The sequence below is a fragment of the Canis lupus genome, chromosome 10, assembly GCF_048164855.1.
Source record: "Canis lupus baileyi chromosome 10, mCanLup2.hap1, whole genome shotgun sequence".
In the NCBI taxonomy this organism is placed as follows: Eukaryota; Metazoa; Chordata; class Mammalia; order Carnivora; family Canidae; genus Canis; species Canis lupus.
The window spans coordinates 5,926,123-5,945,034 of NC_132847.1; the positions used below are offsets into that span (position 1 = coordinate 5,926,123).

General features: G+C 38.0%; 1 protein-coding gene across 3 annotated transcripts in view; it reads right to left on the reverse strand.

The window, feature by feature from the left end:
* Nucleotides 1-18,912, reverse strand: part of CCDC112 (coiled-coil domain containing 112) — a 45,310-nt gene that overhangs the window by 3,077 nt on the left and 23,321 nt on the right. For 2 of the 3 annotated variants that reach the window (XM_072840597.1, XM_072840596.1), the window contains exons 2-7: nt 15,155-15,276; nt 10,914-11,035; nt 7,824-7,913; nt 5,980-6,055; nt 4,976-5,366; nt 881-1,294 (exon numbers count right to left, since the gene is read on the reverse strand). In XM_072840597.1, the coding sequence (XP_072696698.1) occupies nt 881-1,294; nt 4,976-5,366; nt 5,980-6,055; nt 7,824-7,913; nt 10,914-11,035; nt 15,155-15,276 (1,215 nt within the window). The remainder of the gene's footprint in view (nt 1-880; nt 1,295-4,975; nt 5,367-5,979; nt 6,056-7,823; nt 7,914-10,913; nt 11,036-15,154; nt 15,277-18,912) is intronic. The other variant, XM_072840598.1, reaches the window with a different exon arrangement.

Sequence of the window (18,912 nt, forward strand, 5' to 3'; positions counted from 1 at the left end):
CTCTGCTCCACCACCCCTGCTCCTCTGCCTCTTGAATGTGCTCGAGCTCTCTAATAAATAAATAAATCTTCAAAAAATAAAGAAAGAGTCCTTCCTGGTCTTTTAAAATATTTTTTGGACTGAATTCCACTTCACTGGTAAAATCGTAAACTCTTTCTTTGATTAGCATTTTTCTTCTGCTTCTGTTTTTTTTAAAATCCCCGATCATCCCCACCCCTCAGCAGTAACCTGGATGCCCTTAAATATATCCCAGGTTTCTCCACAGTAGCAGACCCTAGGGTACAAGGATGGACAAAAAGGACAAAAACCTCTGCTCTCATGGAACTTTCATGATGATGGGGGGGATATGGACAGTGAACCAGTAAGCAAATCACCTACGGTGTAGGACCAACTGGTCTGGCAAAGACCAGACCTGTGCAGTTGGGCCCACAGCTCCCTGTCCAGCCTTATCCCCAGCTGCTTCCCATCTCCTGTGTGCACAGTGCCCTGAAACTACTGCAGTTCTCCCGGGTTCCCGGCCAAGCCACATGGCCACTTCTGGTGTTCCCTCTGCCAGGAAGGATCCCTCCATTCTTCTCCTCCAAGGGTCAATGCCAGCATCACCTCCTGTCTGACACTCGCCACTACGGGGGAAGCTGCCCGGGCTGCCTGTCCATCTCCCTAAGTACCGGGCCCCACCCACCTCCATCACCTCGTTCTCCTGACGTCTCCCACTTGAACACCTGTCTCTCCCTCGAGACTACAATCTACTGGAAATCAGGGAACAGCCTTTCCTGTTCCGACTGGACGAACGCCGGGTACAGCCTGACAGGCTTCGAGAAGCCCTGGGTTCTGCTGTGTGCAGCCCTGAAAGCATGTCCCGGGAACTGTATTGACTCACTCTTTCTTGAAACCTGGAGATCTCCTCGGCAGCGGCTTTCCTTTTTTCTGCCTTTTCTGTCTTTTCTCTCATCTCCTTTTCAAGTCTCAGAAATTCTTCCTGTTCTTTTTTCTGCTGCGCGTAACTCTCCAGCAGTAATTTTAGCTTAAACTGGCGTCGGCGCTCTTTCTGCTGCTTCTTCTCTTTCTCCTCTTCTTCCTTCACCTGGGAGGCACGTCTCATTGACCTTTCCAGACTTTTCTGTTTCTTCCACGCTTCCACGGCCAGTTTCTGCTTCTTTCTTTGTTCCTCTTTGTGTTTTTGATTATCTTCTTTTTTATTATGAAAGAGTAGAGATAGGTTCTCTGCTTTTTCCTTTAACTTGAAAATTTCCTCCTTCTTTTGCTGCTTTTTGGTTTTCCAGTTCTGAATAGACTATATGATTAAACAAATAAAAAGGACAGCAAGAGAAAAATATTTTTAATAACCAGGAGCACTTGAAAATGCAACCTCATATCCATCTTCCCAAAAAGAATATTGTTGGCAGAATGCTGGTTGCTGGAGTTTTAAAGCTTTTTTCCCCCTAAACAAATGCAGGTTTTTTTCTACTTCATTTTTTTAAAATAAATTTATCTTTTAAACCCTGAGTAGTGGCTTATTCTTTTGGCCTTCCTCTTCTTCTCTGAATCCCTAGGTTCACAAGGACTGCACCTCATCAAGTAGCCTCCTCTCCTTTACCTCCTTCCTTTGCATTCATGGGGAACATCTCTTCTTCTGATCATCCCACTCAGCTTCCAAATTCTCTGTCTAGGCTTGGAATACTTTGAGTGACTTTCCTTTGGTCAAAAATCAGAAGAGGAATTAAAAGTGGGCTGATGGAGAGCATGGGGTCTGAAGCCAGGCCATCTGAGACCGAATACTGGTTCTGCATTTTAGTAGGTGTGAACTTGGATGAGTCACTAAACTTCTCTGTCCTCATTTTGCACATCTGTAAAAGTGGTGGGTAGTACCTCTCAAACAGGGCTGTTGTGAAGGGTCAGTGAGTCAGTGCCTGGCACATAATGATTCACAAGTGTGAAAAAAAAGTAAAATTGCTATATTGCATATGGGTATATAAATATTATTTAAAATTCTAGCAGTCTGCTAGCAGCCATTAAGGATATATCTACTGAATTACTTCCCCCACTAGTCAGGAAACAGTTTCTTCACCCTTTCTCATGCTGTATCATACATTCATTAGATAAATCCCTATGATAAGGGTACTATATGCAAGGCAATGTGGTAGGAGCCACAGATAATTAAAACAATACCAAGTGCCATCTAGTACAGATTCTCTCAAAGCACAGGTCCACAAAAATATCAGGAATTCACACCAGAATGTACATTAATGCCCTGCTTCCTTCCAAGAGAAAGTTTTCTACAGGGAAAAAAAAAAAGTGAACTGACTAAACAGTGAGCTTACTGAGTAGCTGATTCTGGTGCAGTCAATTTATCCTCCTGGAAACCAGTAATAGTTAACAAACTAACATCTAGTCCATGGACCAGGTTTGAGTAGCACTGTTCTAGGTGAGATAAGATATGTGCATAAACACCAGCATAGAGAATGCGCCCTCACACATCATAAAAGAGGTATAAACAAGGGGCGCCTGGGTGGCTCAACTGGTTAAGCATCTGACTCTTGATTTCAGCTCAGGCTATGATCTTAGGGTCCTGGGATCGAGTCCCAGGTCAGGTTCAGCGCTCACTGGGGAGCCTGCTTGAAATCCTCTCTTTCCCTCTCCCTCCCACCATCCACTGCTCATGCTCTCTCTCCCTCTCTCTCAAGAAAAAAAAAAAAAAAGGTATATATGAAGAATCTAAATTATGAGAGGACTTCCTGTGTCTGATGGGCAAGCAGGAAGTAGCATCTGATCTGGTCAGATTGTGATGGGCTGGCAGTGGAAGGGGAAAGAAAGATGGAGGCTCCAGAAACAGAAACAAGCAAGGGTCCTCAGGCCAGAAAGTTCAAGGCATGTCTGAAAATCAGTATCTTCATTTGGGCAAAATACAGGACATGTTAAGGGAAGTGGGAAGTAAGCATGGAGAATTTCCTACTCAGCTTTTTTTTTTTTTAAGTTTTATTTAAGTAATCTCTACAGCAACATGGGGCTCGAACTCCCAACCCCAAGATGCAGTCACCTGCTCCACCCACCGAGCCCATTGATCACCCCTCCTACTCATCGTCTTAAACTCAGAAGAGTTAAAGCTACAGTCCTGATCCTTTCCCCCAAACCTCCCTCTTCTCCTCCAACATGTCGTATCACAATAAATGGCCCCTCATCGTGCACACCCCACCCACCTCACCCTTATATTCGATAAGTCATCACACACTAGGAAATAGAGTGAGAAGAGGGAGCCAGAATCCAGTTTTATGTTTATTACCAGAATACCGTGTCTGGTCCTCTTCCCTAGAGAGGTGGCTCTCAAACTTTAACTTGTGATGGAATAACCTAACGGCCTTGTGAAAACACAGATTGCTCCCCCCACACCCAGGGTTCAGATTCAGTCTGTGGTTGGGGGTGGTCTGGTAAGTTTTAACAAGTCCCCAGGTAATGCTGACTCTGCTGGTCCAGGGACCCCATGTTTTCAGTATCCTGGAAAAAAAGCCCAAATAAATTCTTAATAGCTCATATTTTGGCTTTTTAAAAATGACTTGTTTCAGGGTGCCTGCGTGGCTCAGTCATTTGAGCGTCTGACTCTTGATTTTGGATCAGGTCATGTCTCAGGGTCATGAGATTAAGCCCCATATCCGGCTCTGCACTAGGTGTGGAGTCTGCTTAAGATTCTTTCTTTCCCTCTCCCTCCGGCCCTCCTTCCCTCTCCCTTCCATGAGCCTGTGTGCTTTCTCACTAAAAAAAAAAAAAAAAAATTACTTGTTTTAAAAAATTTTCTTTATGTCCCAAATGTCAATTTTCCTGCATTCAACTTATTTTTAAGGGAAAAAACAACAAATGAACCCTAGTTATTTTTTTCTAAAATTTTACAGATTTTATTTGTGAGAGAGAGAGAGAGAGAGAGAGAGAGAGAGAGAGGATGCCCACAAGCAGGAGGAGCAGCAGGCAGAGGGAGAACTAGGTTCTCCACTGAGTAAGGAGACTGATGTGGCACTCGATCCCAAGACCCTGGGATCACAACCCAAGGAGCTGAAGGCAGATGCTTAACTGACTGAGCCACCCAGGCACCGAATCTCTAGAATTTTAAATTAAATGTGGAATCAACATTTCTTCACCACTTTTGAGGTATGTCATCTGTTGAACAATCATACTTTTGCTGTCAAACCAAGCTAGTTGACGTTTATTACAGCTGAAGTCTATAAGTAAGAGACTGAGACAGACTATCCAAACCCATGGTTTTCAACTAGGGGCAATTCTTGCCATCTATGGGGCATCTCTCAACATCTGACATTTTTGATGATCACAGCTAAGGGGGTGTTACTGGCATCTTGAGGGTGGAGACTAGGGATGCTGCTAACCATCTATGACACAAGATAGCAAAGAGGTCTCCAGCCCAGTCAACAGTGCCAAGGGTGAGAAGTCCTGGTTTAAACCAAAGCCAGAGTCATCTTATTGTGAAAATGGAACCTGTTAGGTATTTGCTACCATGAAGAGTTACTCTTTCCTCTGGGGTAGCCAACATATTGAGTCTTTTAAAATAAACAGTGAGGCTTACACTCCCAAACTCCAAGAAACTTTTAAGAACCAAAGACTTTTTCATACTGCCTCTATTTTCCATTGAAAACAATCTGGCCTTGGTGGTAAGATAACTTTTACTGAACCCTAAATAGCTCTGGATTTCCCACATTTCAGGCAGACACAGAGGGTTCTGCCCACTATCAGAAGTTTTCTGGCCTGTTGTTGTATTTCTCAGCCTTGAAGAAATCCAACTGGAGTTCCACTAGCTGGGTAAAATTACTTAGGTTCTCACTGCCTCAGTTTCTCTTTTAAAAGAGAGTGGGTTGAGAAACTCTAAATACACTTCATGAGCAGTTGTAAAGTTAATGACGCGTGTTAAAGAGGTAGCACAATGCCTAGAAGGCAGCAACATACAATGAATAATAGCTATTATCATGACTATTACCTCTTTTTTTCTTTCTTCCAGGGCCAGAAATTTTTGATACCATTTCTCGTGCTGCTGAACTTCATCCTGTGTTCTTCCAGGAAGGTTTTCTAGAACTTCTCCCATAAACGTTGGCTTCCCTTTATGTTTGTTTCTCACCTTTACAAAGTTCTGATGGTCATAGTCATCCCAGCCCCCTTGCCGCCCTCCAGTTTGCTGAAGAAATTTTTCAAAATCTACCACTTCTTCTGGAAGAGTGCTTGGCATTACTTTGTCTCCAGGAAGCTTGCCTGACATGGCTCTGAAAGCTTTCTCTGCTCCCAAATTACTCAAAGCCCACATGTCGATTTTTCTTGATATGGCACTCAACTCATTATTGGTGCTTTTCTCTTCTTTAATAAGCTCTTCATATCTAAAATTTTAAAGGTAAATTTTGAATAATAAGATAGAAACCAATCCATATTAACCTTGCCTTTCCCCCCCTCTTGAATTTCATTATTCTTTACTCTTTTCACGTCATCTTCTCGACTTAAAATTATTAACATTGTAAATCTAAGCCTTAAAAGAGTTTCCCAAAAGGGGAAAATAATACCCACATCTTTCAAATTCTAGAGTTTTCATCTTGTCCAAATACAAGCAAAAAATCACTTGAAACATAAAAAGCAATCAAAGCTAAAACAAAAGCTGAGGGCAGCCCAGGTGGCTCAGCGGTTTAGCACCACCTTCAGCCCAGGGTGTGAGCCTGGAGACCCAGGATTGAGTCCCACATCGGGCTCCCTGCATGGAGCCTGCTTCTCCCTCTGCCTGTGTTTCTGCCTCTCTGTCTGTGTCTCTGATGAATAAGTAAATAAAATCTTTAAAAAAATTTAAAAAATAAAACAAAAGGAGAGAGGTGTTAAACCGTTCTCGTGTTATGACTAATACCAAATACAGAACAATAAAATGGTTTGTATACAACAACCTAGTGGAGAATTATTGAAAACTAAAAGTCAGTAATTTTATATCAAAATGAATTTAAAACATACATCAACCTCTGTTCTTCCTTAAAAGTGTTAATCGCATTTTCAATTTCTTCCATCATTTCTCTGAGCTTTTCAACAACTGTAAAAAAAAAAAACACACACACACACACACACACGCAAAGACTGTTATGTTGTATTTTAGTAGGACTAAGACTAAAATGTTAGAAAAAAATGAAATGTTGCCTTACTTTAAACACACTTTTTAACCTAAAGGATAAGACACTTATGCTTTTATAAAGCTAATGTTTATGACTATTTTTTTCCAATAACAGATTTATTCCTCTGAATAAGTATTATTAAACCTTAATATCATTATTTTTTCCCATAGAAATGTTTTTATACTACATGTACTGCTTTGTGACAAGTAGTTTTCATTTAACAAAATGCAGTCAAATATGTGGTGAACTTTCCATGTCAATATACATGCGTCCACTCTCATTCTTTTCATGGCTTCATGGGATTTCATTGTCTATACATTCACCCTCAACCATTTAATTAGTTCTCCCAAGTGATGAGCCTTCCAATAGATGCAATGCTAAGGTCAATATTTTTTGTGTAGTGATTCTATATGCTCAAGTGTTTTTAGATAATAACTGAAAATTTGAAATGCCAAATTAAAAAGTATATGCACTTAACAGTATAATTCATGCTGGTGCATGGTCCTGCAGGGAGGCTTAACCCACATGCAGGTCCTGAGAGCCACCTCCTATGCACTTTGAACCATTTCCAAAATGAGAGGTGAAACGGATCATGACTGATTTCACTGATATTTTATGATCATTTATGAGCCTGAGCATTTTTTTAATGTGTTTTGTTTTCCTTTTGCTATAAATGAGTACCTGATAATCTTTACCCATTTTTCCATTAGGTTATTTACCTTTGTTGCTCCAATTTGTCAGCACTCTTTATATGTTACGGACATTAGTTTTTTTAAGTTGCATATGTATTGCTGGTATTTTCCTAATTTGTTTTTCAACTTTATGGTTTTGGGTTTTTTTCTGTTTTTTGGGGGGTATTTTTGTTTTTTTTGTTTTTTTTTTTGGTGAAGTTGTCAGTGATGTCTACTTTTGGCTTTAAGGCTTCTTTTCATCATACTTACAAACTAGAATACAATTATAAAAACTTGTTTCCTAGGATATTTATGGCTTCATATATTAGTAAAAATTAGGAGAGTCATAGTTATCATTTTTTAGTGCTTCCTACGTTATAAACACTGAACAAGTGCTTTATATGCATTGTCTCACTTCATCTCTCCAGAATCCTGAGGTAGGTCCTATGATTATCTCCATTTTACAGCTAAGGAAATAAAAGCTCAGAAAGACCAAGTAATTGCCTAAAAGCACGTAACTAATAAGTGATTTGATCCTTCAGGAATGAATGTTGGTGTACGCAGGGAGGTAAGAATGCCACTTCATTTTTTTCCAAATCGCTACCTTTTGTCCCAGTACTATTAACCTTTTCCTTATGTGTTCGAAATGCAATTATTTCAAAGGTGACTGTTTGAAAAAGCAATGGTGGGAAAAGCACTAGGCTAGGAATCAGAAAATTAATCTTTTTCTTCTTCATTAGCTGACCAGAGTTTCCATTCTGTACACACTATTCTCTGTTCTACCTACTTCATAACTTGTAAGGATGTGATAGCATTTTAAAGGTAAAGCAACTACATAAAGGCCAGATATTATAGTTAATGATCTAATGTATCTTTATTGATCCCTAACCAATACAGTATGGCCTAGTTCCAGTAAAGCCAAACAGAAAAAGTACTTATTGGGAGAGTATAAATATTTCTAATGAGCAATAGCAAATACTAACACATAAGACAGAACATGAAATCTAAATTCACTCACAATCAGGTGTAGGCTTCACATCTTTTAACTGGTGCTGAAGTTTCTTTACATTGTTATGTATTTTGGCCAGCTGTTGCTGGATTTTTGCTCCTACAAGGAAGAAGCATGTACTTTTTAAATAACTCTATGACAAAGGTGGTTGCAACACAAAAGACTGATCCCTATCACTTAGAAGACAAGCAAGAGCAATTAAATAATGGACAAAAGATGAGTATTTGTGTCAAAACAGCCTGAACATTTCAAGTACCCTTGATCTAAATAAAGTAACTCGCAATTTCCTCCAATATTTAAAAGCCCACTAGGTTAAATTTTTTCTTTCTCTCTCTCTCTCTCTCTCTCTCTCTCTCTCTCTCTTTTTTTAACTCTTTGGAGATTGAGTGATTGAACACTGTTCTAAATACATGGAATAGTAGCTCAGATGTAGTCATGTTTTGTTCTTAAAAAGTTTTTTTTCTTTTTAATTTGCTATCAGTTGTAGAAACAGAATTTGATCTCTACTATTGGAATATTAAAACTGTCTAACCAATATTAACTCCATGAATATACCAACAAACTTCCTAATGAGAATTAATGCTATCTAACCACATCCTCTGTGACAGGGGTTGGTAAGACCCACTGGTGTCACTGTCATGGCCTTGAGGAGATACCCAGCTGCCATGTAGTGGTACCTTTGTTATAGGTTATCAAGCTCAAACAAGGGACTAGCCTGAAAGAACATGCTAGACCCACAATAAAAGCCAGATGATGGTCTCAAAGACATTTTCAGATGTTCTGTATCAGCAGAAAGACTGGATTCTTTTTTCCTATTTTCTTTCTGAAGTAATAACCTTACTTTAATGTTTATTTAAATTATTATGTTAATATCATATATTCATATAATAATATTGTTATTTCATCATCATTGGGTACTTTGTATACCCCCTCTTTCTTTTTTGCAACTTTTCCACAAATAAGCATGAAGCACTAAACAGCTCTGTCCAAAAGTCCTTAAGACCAATTACTTTTTTTTTTTTTTAAGATTTTATTTATCAGAGAGAGAGAGAACATGCACACAAACTGGGTGAGTGGCAGGCAGAGGGAGAGGCATGCTCCTCGCTGAGCAGGGAGCCCAAGGCAGGACAATTTCAATCCCAGGACCCTGCGATCATGACCTGAGCCAAAGGCAGACACTTAACCAACTGAGCCACCTAGGCGTCCCTTAAAACCAATTTTTTTTTTTAAAGTTTACCCATAGGCCCAGAGTCAGTGCTAACAAACCTCACACATGTGTATGAGGTTTTGGTTTGTTCTACCTTTTTTTAAAAAGTAATTTATTTATTAATTTTTAAAGTAATCTCTACACTCAATGTGGGGCTTGAATTCATGGCCCTGAGATCAAGAGTTGCATATTCTTCCAACTGAGCCTGCCAGGTGCCCCATGGTTTGTTCTACTTTTTATTAAAATTCAAGAATTCCATAAAAGCAGAAACATATCCAACATATTTTACAGGGTCTCATTCACTCACTGTTAGAACTCTAGGTTGGGCAGCTTCTCGAGCAAACTATAATAACTAGGAAAGTTTTGTTATTTTGTTTTTGCCACAGTTTGATCAGCTACAGTGAAACTGTCATAGGGAAAATGATCCCTTAATTATTCATTTGGAACTAATATTAAGAATAGGCCAACCATCACATACAGTATTACATAAGTGCAGGCCAAAACTGCAGTGCGATATTTGAGGCAAGGAAAAGGTATTTATTACTTGTAAGTTGTAATATGGGAAGAAGAAACTTTCTATGTACTTATGCTAAAACAGTGCATTCCATCCTCTCCTAGATAAGATAAACACAAAGTGTGAATAAAGAGAGGCAGAACTGTACAACAATGGGAAATGAAAAGATAGGAATAAAGTTGTCTTACAAAAGGGAATGCACAGAAGGGAAATACTCCAGTAATGGTATGATTAAGACATAGAAAGATCAGTCTCAGGGTGCCTGGGTGGCTCAGGGAGTTAAGTGTCTGACTCTTGATTTTGACTCAGCAGGGAGTCTGCTTGAGATACTCTCTCCCTCTTTCCTTCTGCCCCTACCCCTGCTCACACTCTCGCTCTCTAAAATAAATAAATAAATTAATTAATTAATTAATTTTAAAAAAAGATCCATCTCTCAGTTGTCTACAAAAGGACTGAGAAAAATATTAAATGAGGGATGTTAAGATTTCTCTGCAAAGTAAAAAACTAGACATTTGATAATTATATTAGGGCCTGCTGTCATCCCAACAGAAGAGGAAGAATGATTTTTGCCACTAACTGACAGAGGATGACTTTTTACAATACTGCAGTCTTAGATTCTGAAAGAAAACATTTAAGAATTTCTTTTAATCGACTATAAAGGAGTATAAGCAGTGTAGTTTTTATATGTCTTAATATTTCATAATGCTTAGTTGATAACCATTATTTTTCCTTTATGCAATGCTTCAGTTTTTTTTCATTATAACAAGGATTTTGCAACATAGAAACTCTTTACAACAAAACAAGATATTTTTACAGAATTCTTTAAGAGCAACATTTAATATTTAATACACTGTTACCAATGATTAGTATTTATTAGTAACAGCAGAACATAGTCATTGTGCACTTTATACAGTACTTTCTCATGTATTACACTTCATTGGATGCACAGACAGCTCCTCTGAGGCAGAAATGGTAGGTTTTCTATCAGAGACAAGGAACTCTGGCCTTGCCCACCTCCTACCACAGCTGAGTAAGGCATCTGCATCTCTTGGTGTTTACTTATTCAGTCAACAACACCAGGGCGATGAGAGCCCTAGAACTGATTTCCCTTCATTTTAAGAAATTTTAACTGATGTGGCAACCAAAGAACAAAACCCTCTTTTTCCTCTTAAATAGAAAAAAACATACATAGAAAACAATCCAATTCGAATGACTGAATAGTGACTTGAAAAAATACAGATCCCTAAAAGACAGAGTTATTACCAACTAGAAAGTGATTTTGACAGAGAATGCACACAGTCAATGCACACAGAGAGAGCAAAACAACTACAACTTAGTGTCACTCAACAGTTTGTAGCTCATCATGAACTCAACTTACTTTCTGTTTTCCTGCTGTTAATCAATTTATTTTCTAATTCTTCCAGCATACTCTGCTCACTTCTGAAGTCACTTTTTTGGTTGTAGAAATGACTGTGTTTATCTTTTTCTATGTTAATAACTCTTCAGAAAAAGAAACAAATGGCATAAATATGATTAAACATATTTTTAATTGTTTAAAATATGAAGACACTCATTATAATCAGTACTTATAGATGGATTAATTCATCTAAGGAGTCCAAATATAATTACTAGAATTAATACATCTAAAGAGTCAAAATAGTAGTTAAAAAAGAGTCAAGTTGGGATCCCTGGGTGGCGCAGCGGTTTGGCGCCTGCCTTTGGCCCAGGGCGCGATCCTGGAGACGCGGGATCGAATCCCACATCGGGCTCCCGGTGCATGGAGCCTGCTTCTCCCTCTGCCTGTGTCTCTGCCTCTCTCTCTCTCTCTCTCTCTCTGTGACTATCATAAATAAATAAAAATTTAAAAAAAAAAAAAAAAAGAGTCAAGTTCAATTACAATCATGAGTAATTGAACTGCTATTAAAATTATAAAATGTAAGTTTTGGAAAAGGCAGTCGTGGACTTACTTTGAAAACACAATAGCTATTTGGCTCTTGATTCCAACTCAGTCTTGCTGTGGCCTGAAAATGGCCACCACTGCAAATGGCTGCTTTCAATAGGAGATAGGTTAGCTTTGTAAACTGAGCCAAGACCTTTAACTTCCCCTGCGGTGAACCTCCTCCTCACTAAATGTGAATGACAGATCTCAATGACCTAAACCAGGATGTGATTAAATTATACGACAGACGTTCATGCAGTAAAAATGTACTATAGAAATGCATTACTAATATTAATAAACCTAAAATTTCAAGAGGCAAATGATCTACAAAGACAGGAACTTTAGTATATTTAGGGAAGTCATCTACAAGGTGATTTAGTATATTTAGTATATTTAGGGAAATCACCTATAAGGACTTCAGAGCTTCTTCAGTGTCATCTTTGCTCTTTGGATTTAGTTCATCTACCAGTAAGGAGTGCTAATGCTAGCATGAACCCTGGGGTAAGACAAAACAAATACTAGCAAAAAGATTTTCTGGTTGGTCAAAGAAGTTTATTTTCTTCTTCCAGAAATGAACACAAATTATTCTCTAGTAATCCTGTATTTAACAAATATTGGGATATCTCTGGCCATGACTTAATTTCATATAACCTAAGGGAGAGTTTCCCAGTATTTTCTACTTTGGCATCCATTTAAAAAAAGTTAATATTTATAAGGTTATATAATATTATAATATATATAATTATAATATTATAATATATTATATTATAATATATTATATTATAATTATAATATATTATATATAATTATAATATATATAATTATAATATATATAATTATATATATTATAATTTACAGTGGGGTAAACAGATGAGATGTCTTGGGCCCTACCTGGCTGCCCCAAAGGCTGAGAAGATTACTACCGTAATACATGAGCATGGGTGAGGAAGCCAAAGATAGAACAGAGCTGTCAAAGAGATCTCAGGGCAGCCCAGGTGGCTCAGCGGTTTGGCGTCTGCCTTCAGCCCAGGGCCTGATCCTGGTGACCCGGGATCGAGTCCCACATTGGGCTCCCTGCATGGAGCCTGCTTAAGAAGCACTCCTCTGCCTGTGTCTCTGCCTCTGTGTGTGTGTGTCTCTCATGAATAAAAAATAAAATCTTAAAAAAATATATAAAGAGATCTCAGTCTGCATGTCAACTCTAAAGGACTGAGGGAGTCCTGTGCTGAGGACTGGGAAGGCCATCCAGGTTCTGGTGGCAGGTGGGGGAAATTATAGGATCAGAGAGAAATGTCTGCATGTACACAGGATTTGCTATAACAGTAAGTTATGTTCTGTGATTCCTAGGTTAGAAATATTTACCTGCTAAGACATTCAAAATGTACTAATGGAGACAGATAGCTAAATATAGGAAAAGATGCCCAACCTTGCTCATAGTAGAAGAAATGCAAAGTAAAACTACACCATGGTAACATTGTGCACCTACCAGGTTGGCAAAAATCACAAGTGTAAACACATATTCTGTTGATAAAACTGTGGAGAAATAAGTCCTCTCACACATTTCTAGTGGAATTACAAATTGCCTGTGGGGTGCTGTTTAACAATATTTATTTATTACATCTACAAACCCATGGGCCTTTGAGCATTTCTACCTCTAGGAATTTTTCCTGTAGATATATTTACACATGTAGAAAACAATTGGACAGATGTAGATAACTATGATTCATTATGACAAAAAACCGAATATAACCTAAATGTCCATCACTATGGGGCAGGGTACATAAATTATGGTGCATTTGTGCCCTGGAATACAGCACAGCAATACTGTGTTCTGTGTGCTGATATGGAAAGAGTTCCAAAATGCACTCTTCTTCTAACAAAGGTTTTACATAAGAATATCAGATACACCCCAAAAGTAGAAAACGATTGAATGACTCCCCTTGCCTACCTTCATATCACTCTGATTTGATAATTTTACCTCTCTTGGTTCACCAAGCTCTTCTACTTTTTAATCCTTTCTCTTTGTCTCTCTTTAACTGAAGCATTCTAAAGTAAATCTACTATATGATTCAATTTCACCCCAGCATACCTGAATATGCATCTCTAGAGATTATGAATACTTGACTTACTGTAATGCCATGATCATGTCTGACAAAAATCAACAACTCCTTGGTATTTAAGATATACTCTTAAGTTAAAAACAAAACAAGATGCGTAAAAGTGTGTACAGTATGCTACCACTTATATAAAAAAGGAAAAATCTGAATATGTATTTTTATTTCCTCCTAAGCAAATAAAAATCCTGTGGAAGGATACAAGAAAATAAAAATAGTGGCTGTCTGAAGGGAGGAGAGGTGGGTGACTGGGATCTGGGGTGAAACAGACTCTCCACTCTGTACCCTTCGATGTATGTTGATTTTTGAACCATGTGAATGTATTACCTATGCTGAAAACAAAAACAGAACTATATTTTAAACTGTTGCTTTTCTGTATTCAATGAAAATTGTTGGCCAGAAACACTCTATTAATGGATTTTTCTAACACTCTTTCTTTCCATGAGATTTTCCAAAATCTTATAACAAGATGAAGAAAGTCTATTCAGAGCTATAAAAAACCTAACACATACTGGTAAACAAAGTATATATACTGCCATAATTGACTGGTTTGCTATAAACATGGCTATTAACCACTTGGCCGATTACCCTGTCTAGAGACAAACATAAGCCAGACCCCTAACCTAGAGTCCAGTTCTACTTAAAATCATACATTTCAGAAATAAAAAATAAAATAAAATTGTATTTCCTCAAATTCTGAATATTAAAAATAAAACTATTATATCAATGCAGAGACAATTCAATCTCCCAAAGCTACAGTATGGTATAAGTTTCAAAAGTCAAACAGTATACGTTTTTGTTGGCAGAATTTCTAAACAGAACTGCCTCATTCATGCCCATCTAGAGACCATTCCTTACAATAGGCTCTATTTCTCCTGATTTCCTTAGGAAATTAGTATTATACAAAGTCAAGCAGTGTTCGTATAAAGCTCTCAACTGGGATGCCTGGGTAGCTCAGCGGTTGGGCATCTGCCTTCAGCTCAGGGGCGTAATCCTGGGATCCGGGATCGAATCCCACATCCGACTCCCTGCAGGGAGACAGCTTCTCCCTCTGCCTATGTCTCTGCCTCTCTCTCTCTTCTCTCATAAATAAATTTTAAAAATCTTAAAAAAAAAAAAGCCCTCAACTGCAGGGTAGGGTTGGGTGTACAAGTTCTAATTCTTTTGATCATCCTTTACAATACTTATATCATGGTCCTGCTGATGATGAACATTCGACAGACATCACTGGTTATTTAAAGAAAAAATACACATATGCTAAAAATGAAAAATGAAAGTAAATGGCAACTTCTCCATTACTCTAGACATGATGTGCAGGACGGATCTGAAAGAGGAGAGACTGAAGGAGGGAGATCAATTAAAAGGCCATTTCAAGAAAAACAACTCGAGGGTACAGACTCTTCATTAAAATCACTGAACTAAAAAATATTTACCAAGTGCTTATCTTGGTTGAAAATGTACCAATGTATGAGATCTAAACAAATAACTGTCTTGTTTCCCTTGAAATACACTGATTCAAATAACACAACTAATAATGTTAACTGAAGATAATGTTCTTATACTTACTGATTTCTTAATTTTTCTGCTGTGCGTATGAACTCTGCTTTCTTTGTCCGACTGACTTTGTGCTTCCAGTTTTGAAGCTGAAAGGGACGAATCCCACCCGAAGTACCAAAACCACTGTCATTCTACACAGAGAACAAAAACAGATTTACCATCAATAATAAAAATGGCAAAAGATGAAGGCAGAATTTTTTTTTCGGAGATAAAGTGTCAGTAATCAAGTTTCTTGAGGGATAATTTGGGGGCCGATCTTATTTAATTTTAAAATGCTAAATTAATAAATATTAAGTCTGGGGATTTTTACAAAAAGATCTAATTATTTCAGTCATTTAGCAATATGTATTAAACACTTATGATGTGATATGTGGTGCTCTGGACACCAGGGAAATAATGATGACCTACATCAATATGGCCCCAGGCTTAAAGTCTAATGAGGGAAACATTTAAAAAGAAAAAAGTAAACCAGCAATAAAGAAAAAACACCAACTGCAGTAAGTGCTACTTAAGAAATAAACAGGATAAGGGTGCCTGGGTGGCTCAGTCAGTTAAGGGCTGCCTTTGGCTCAGGTCACTATCTCAGAGTTCTGGGATCAAGCCCCACATTGGGCTCTGCTTAGCGAAGAGCCTGCTATTCCTTCTCCCTCTGCTTGTTCTGCTCCCCTGCTTGTTCTCTCAATCGCAAATAAGTAAACAAAATCTTTAAAAAAAAGAAAAGCGGGGGAGAGGGAAGAAACAGGACTGAGATGGAGATAATGGATTAAAGGATTGTTTTTTTAGTTAGAATGACCACAGAAGTTCTATTGAGGGGATGACGCTTAAGGAATATTGGAGCCAGCCATGCCACAAAGAGTAGGGAAAGGGGTCCCAGGCAGAGGGCCCAGTGTGTGCAAAAGCTGCAGAGCAGGAAGGACCTTGGCTGGTTCAAGCAGACAAAGAGCAGTGATGACATGATGTTAGCAGAGGTGGGGAGCTTGGTAGGAGGTAAAGGTAGACAGGCAGGTACATGGCCTATCTCATTGGCATTTCAAGTCACTTAGGGAGTCTGGATTTTACTCAAGAGTTTTGAGCAGAAGAATATCATGATAGATGGAAATTTTTAAGAAACACTTTCTGGCCATTTTCAGAGAATAAATTGGTGGGAGGTGGGGGGAGGAGGTAAAGCAAGACTGGAAGTAGAAGGATGGAGGAAGAAGCTGGTACATCCAGAACATGGATGAGGGATGATGGTGTCTAGGGGTACGGGGGTGGTGGCAGATATAACAAGAAGACAGACCAGGGCTGCCTAGGTGGCTTAGTTGGTTGAATATCTGACTCTTGGTTTCAGCTCAGGTCATGATCTTTGGGTCCTGGGCCTGAGTCCCACGTCTGGCTCTGCACTCAGTGTGATGTCTGCTTGTCCCTCTCCCTCCTACCCCTCCCCCTGCTCTTTCTCAAATAAATAAAATCTTAAAAAAAAAAGTAGTAAGATCAAATACATTTTGGATCTATAACCAAGAGGAATTGCTGACAGATTGATGTAGGAGATGAGAGAGAAAGGAAACAAGAGTTTACATTTCTAGAAGCAACCAAAAAAAAAAAAAAAGTAATGAATTTAGGAAATATTTTTTCATTGAGATACGAAATTCATATTACCATAGAGTATATCCATCTAGTGTACAATTCAATGGTTTTTAATATATTCACAAATGTGTACAAACATCACTACTACCTAATTCCAGATTTCCATCATACCAAAAAGAAATCCCGGATGTTCCAGCAGTCACTCCTCACCCCTCTTCCCCACTTGCCCCTGGCAACCATTTAATCTATTTTCGACTCCATGGATTTGCCTGTTCTGCACAATTAATATAAATGGCATCACACAATGTGTAACCCTGTGTCTGGCTTCTTTCACTTAGTATAATGTTTTTAATATTCAACCACATTGTATCATAAATCTGTACTTCATTTCTTTTTATGGCTGAATAATATTCTATTATATGGATCTACCATATTTTGTTTACCCATTCATCAGTTGATGGAAAATGAGCTATTTCCACTCTTTGGCCAATATGAATAATGCTACTATGACCATTTTTGTGCAAGCTTTAGTATGAATATGCTTTCTTTTGGGCATACACCTAACAGTGGAATTTTGGGATCACAAGGAAATTCTGTTTTACTTTCTCACTTTAAAAATTGGGTTGTCTTGGGTGCCTGGGTAGCTCAGTTGGTTAAGCAAGCATTTGCCTTCAGCTCAGGTCATGATCCCAGGGTCCTGGAATCGAGCCCCAGGTTGGGCTCCCTGCTCAGAGGAGAGTCTGCTTCTCCCTCTTCCTTTGCCCTTCACCCAACTCATGCATGTGTGCATATGCATGCACTCTCTCTCAGATAAATAAAATCATTAAGAAATTAAAAAGTAAAGAATAAAAATTGGGTTGTCTTTTTTATTGTTAGTTGGAAGCATTCTTTATATGTTCTGGATATAACTCCCTTATCAGATAAAAGACCTGCAAATATTTTCCCCTTTATCCTGAGCCATCTTTCCATTTTCCTGATAACATCCTTCAAAACACAAACATTTTCAATTTTTATAACATCCAATTCATCCATTTTATCTTTGGCTGCTTGTGTATTAGATATTATACAGAAGAAACATTCAAAGGTCATGAAGACTCACATCTACATTTTTTTCTAAGAGTTTTATACTTTTATATTTTACACTTAGGTCTCCATCTATTTTGAGTTAGTTTTTTTATATATGGTGTGTGGCAGGAGTCCAATTTCATTTTGTATGTAGATATCCAGTTATCCCAACACCACTTGCTGAAAAGAATCTTCTTACTGAATTATCTTGGCACACTTGTTGGAAATCAATTGCCCATAAACGTAGGCTTTACCTCTTAACTCTCACTAATCTGTATGTCTATCTTTATGCCAATACCACACCGTTGATTACTGTAGCTTCACAATAGGTTTTGAAATTAAGAAATATGAGTCCTCTAACTTTGTTCATCAAGACTGTTTTGGCTATTTTGAGTCCCTTGCATTTCCCATATGAATTTTAGAATCAGCTTATCAATTTATGAACAAAAAGGCAACTGAGATTTCCACAGGGATTGCACTGTCTCTGCAAATCAATTTGGGGAGTATTGCCACCTTAACAATATTAACTCTTCATATTCATGAGCCTAAAATGTCCAATGATGTAGGTCTTCCTTCTTTTCTTTCAATGATGTTTTGGAATTTTTAGAGCATAAGTTTTTACTTCTTTTGTGAAATTCATATGTGTTTTATTCTTATGATTCTACTATAAACAAAATTTTCCTGATTTCATTTTTGAATTGTCCATTGCTAGTATATAAAATTATAACTAATTTTTATCGATTGCTTTTTTATCCTTCAATCTTGAATTTATTTGCTCTAGTAGTTTTTATGTGGACCCTTAAGGATTTTTATATACAGATTATGCCACCTGCAAATAAGGATAGTTTTACTTCTTCCTTTCCAATTTGTTTTTCTTGACTAATTGCCTTTGCTAGAATCTCCAGTGAGTAAGTGGTGAAAACGGACATTCTTGTCTTGTTCCTTATCTTATACGGAAAGCTTTTTAATCCTTTGTCACTGAGTGTTATGTCAGCTGTGGGAATTTTATAGAGCCTTTATCAGATTGATGTGTTCTCTTTCATTGCTAGTTTGTTGAATTTTTTTTATCATGGAAAGGTGTTGGACCTTGTCAATTGCTCTTTCTAAATCTGCTGGAATAATCATGTGATTTGTCC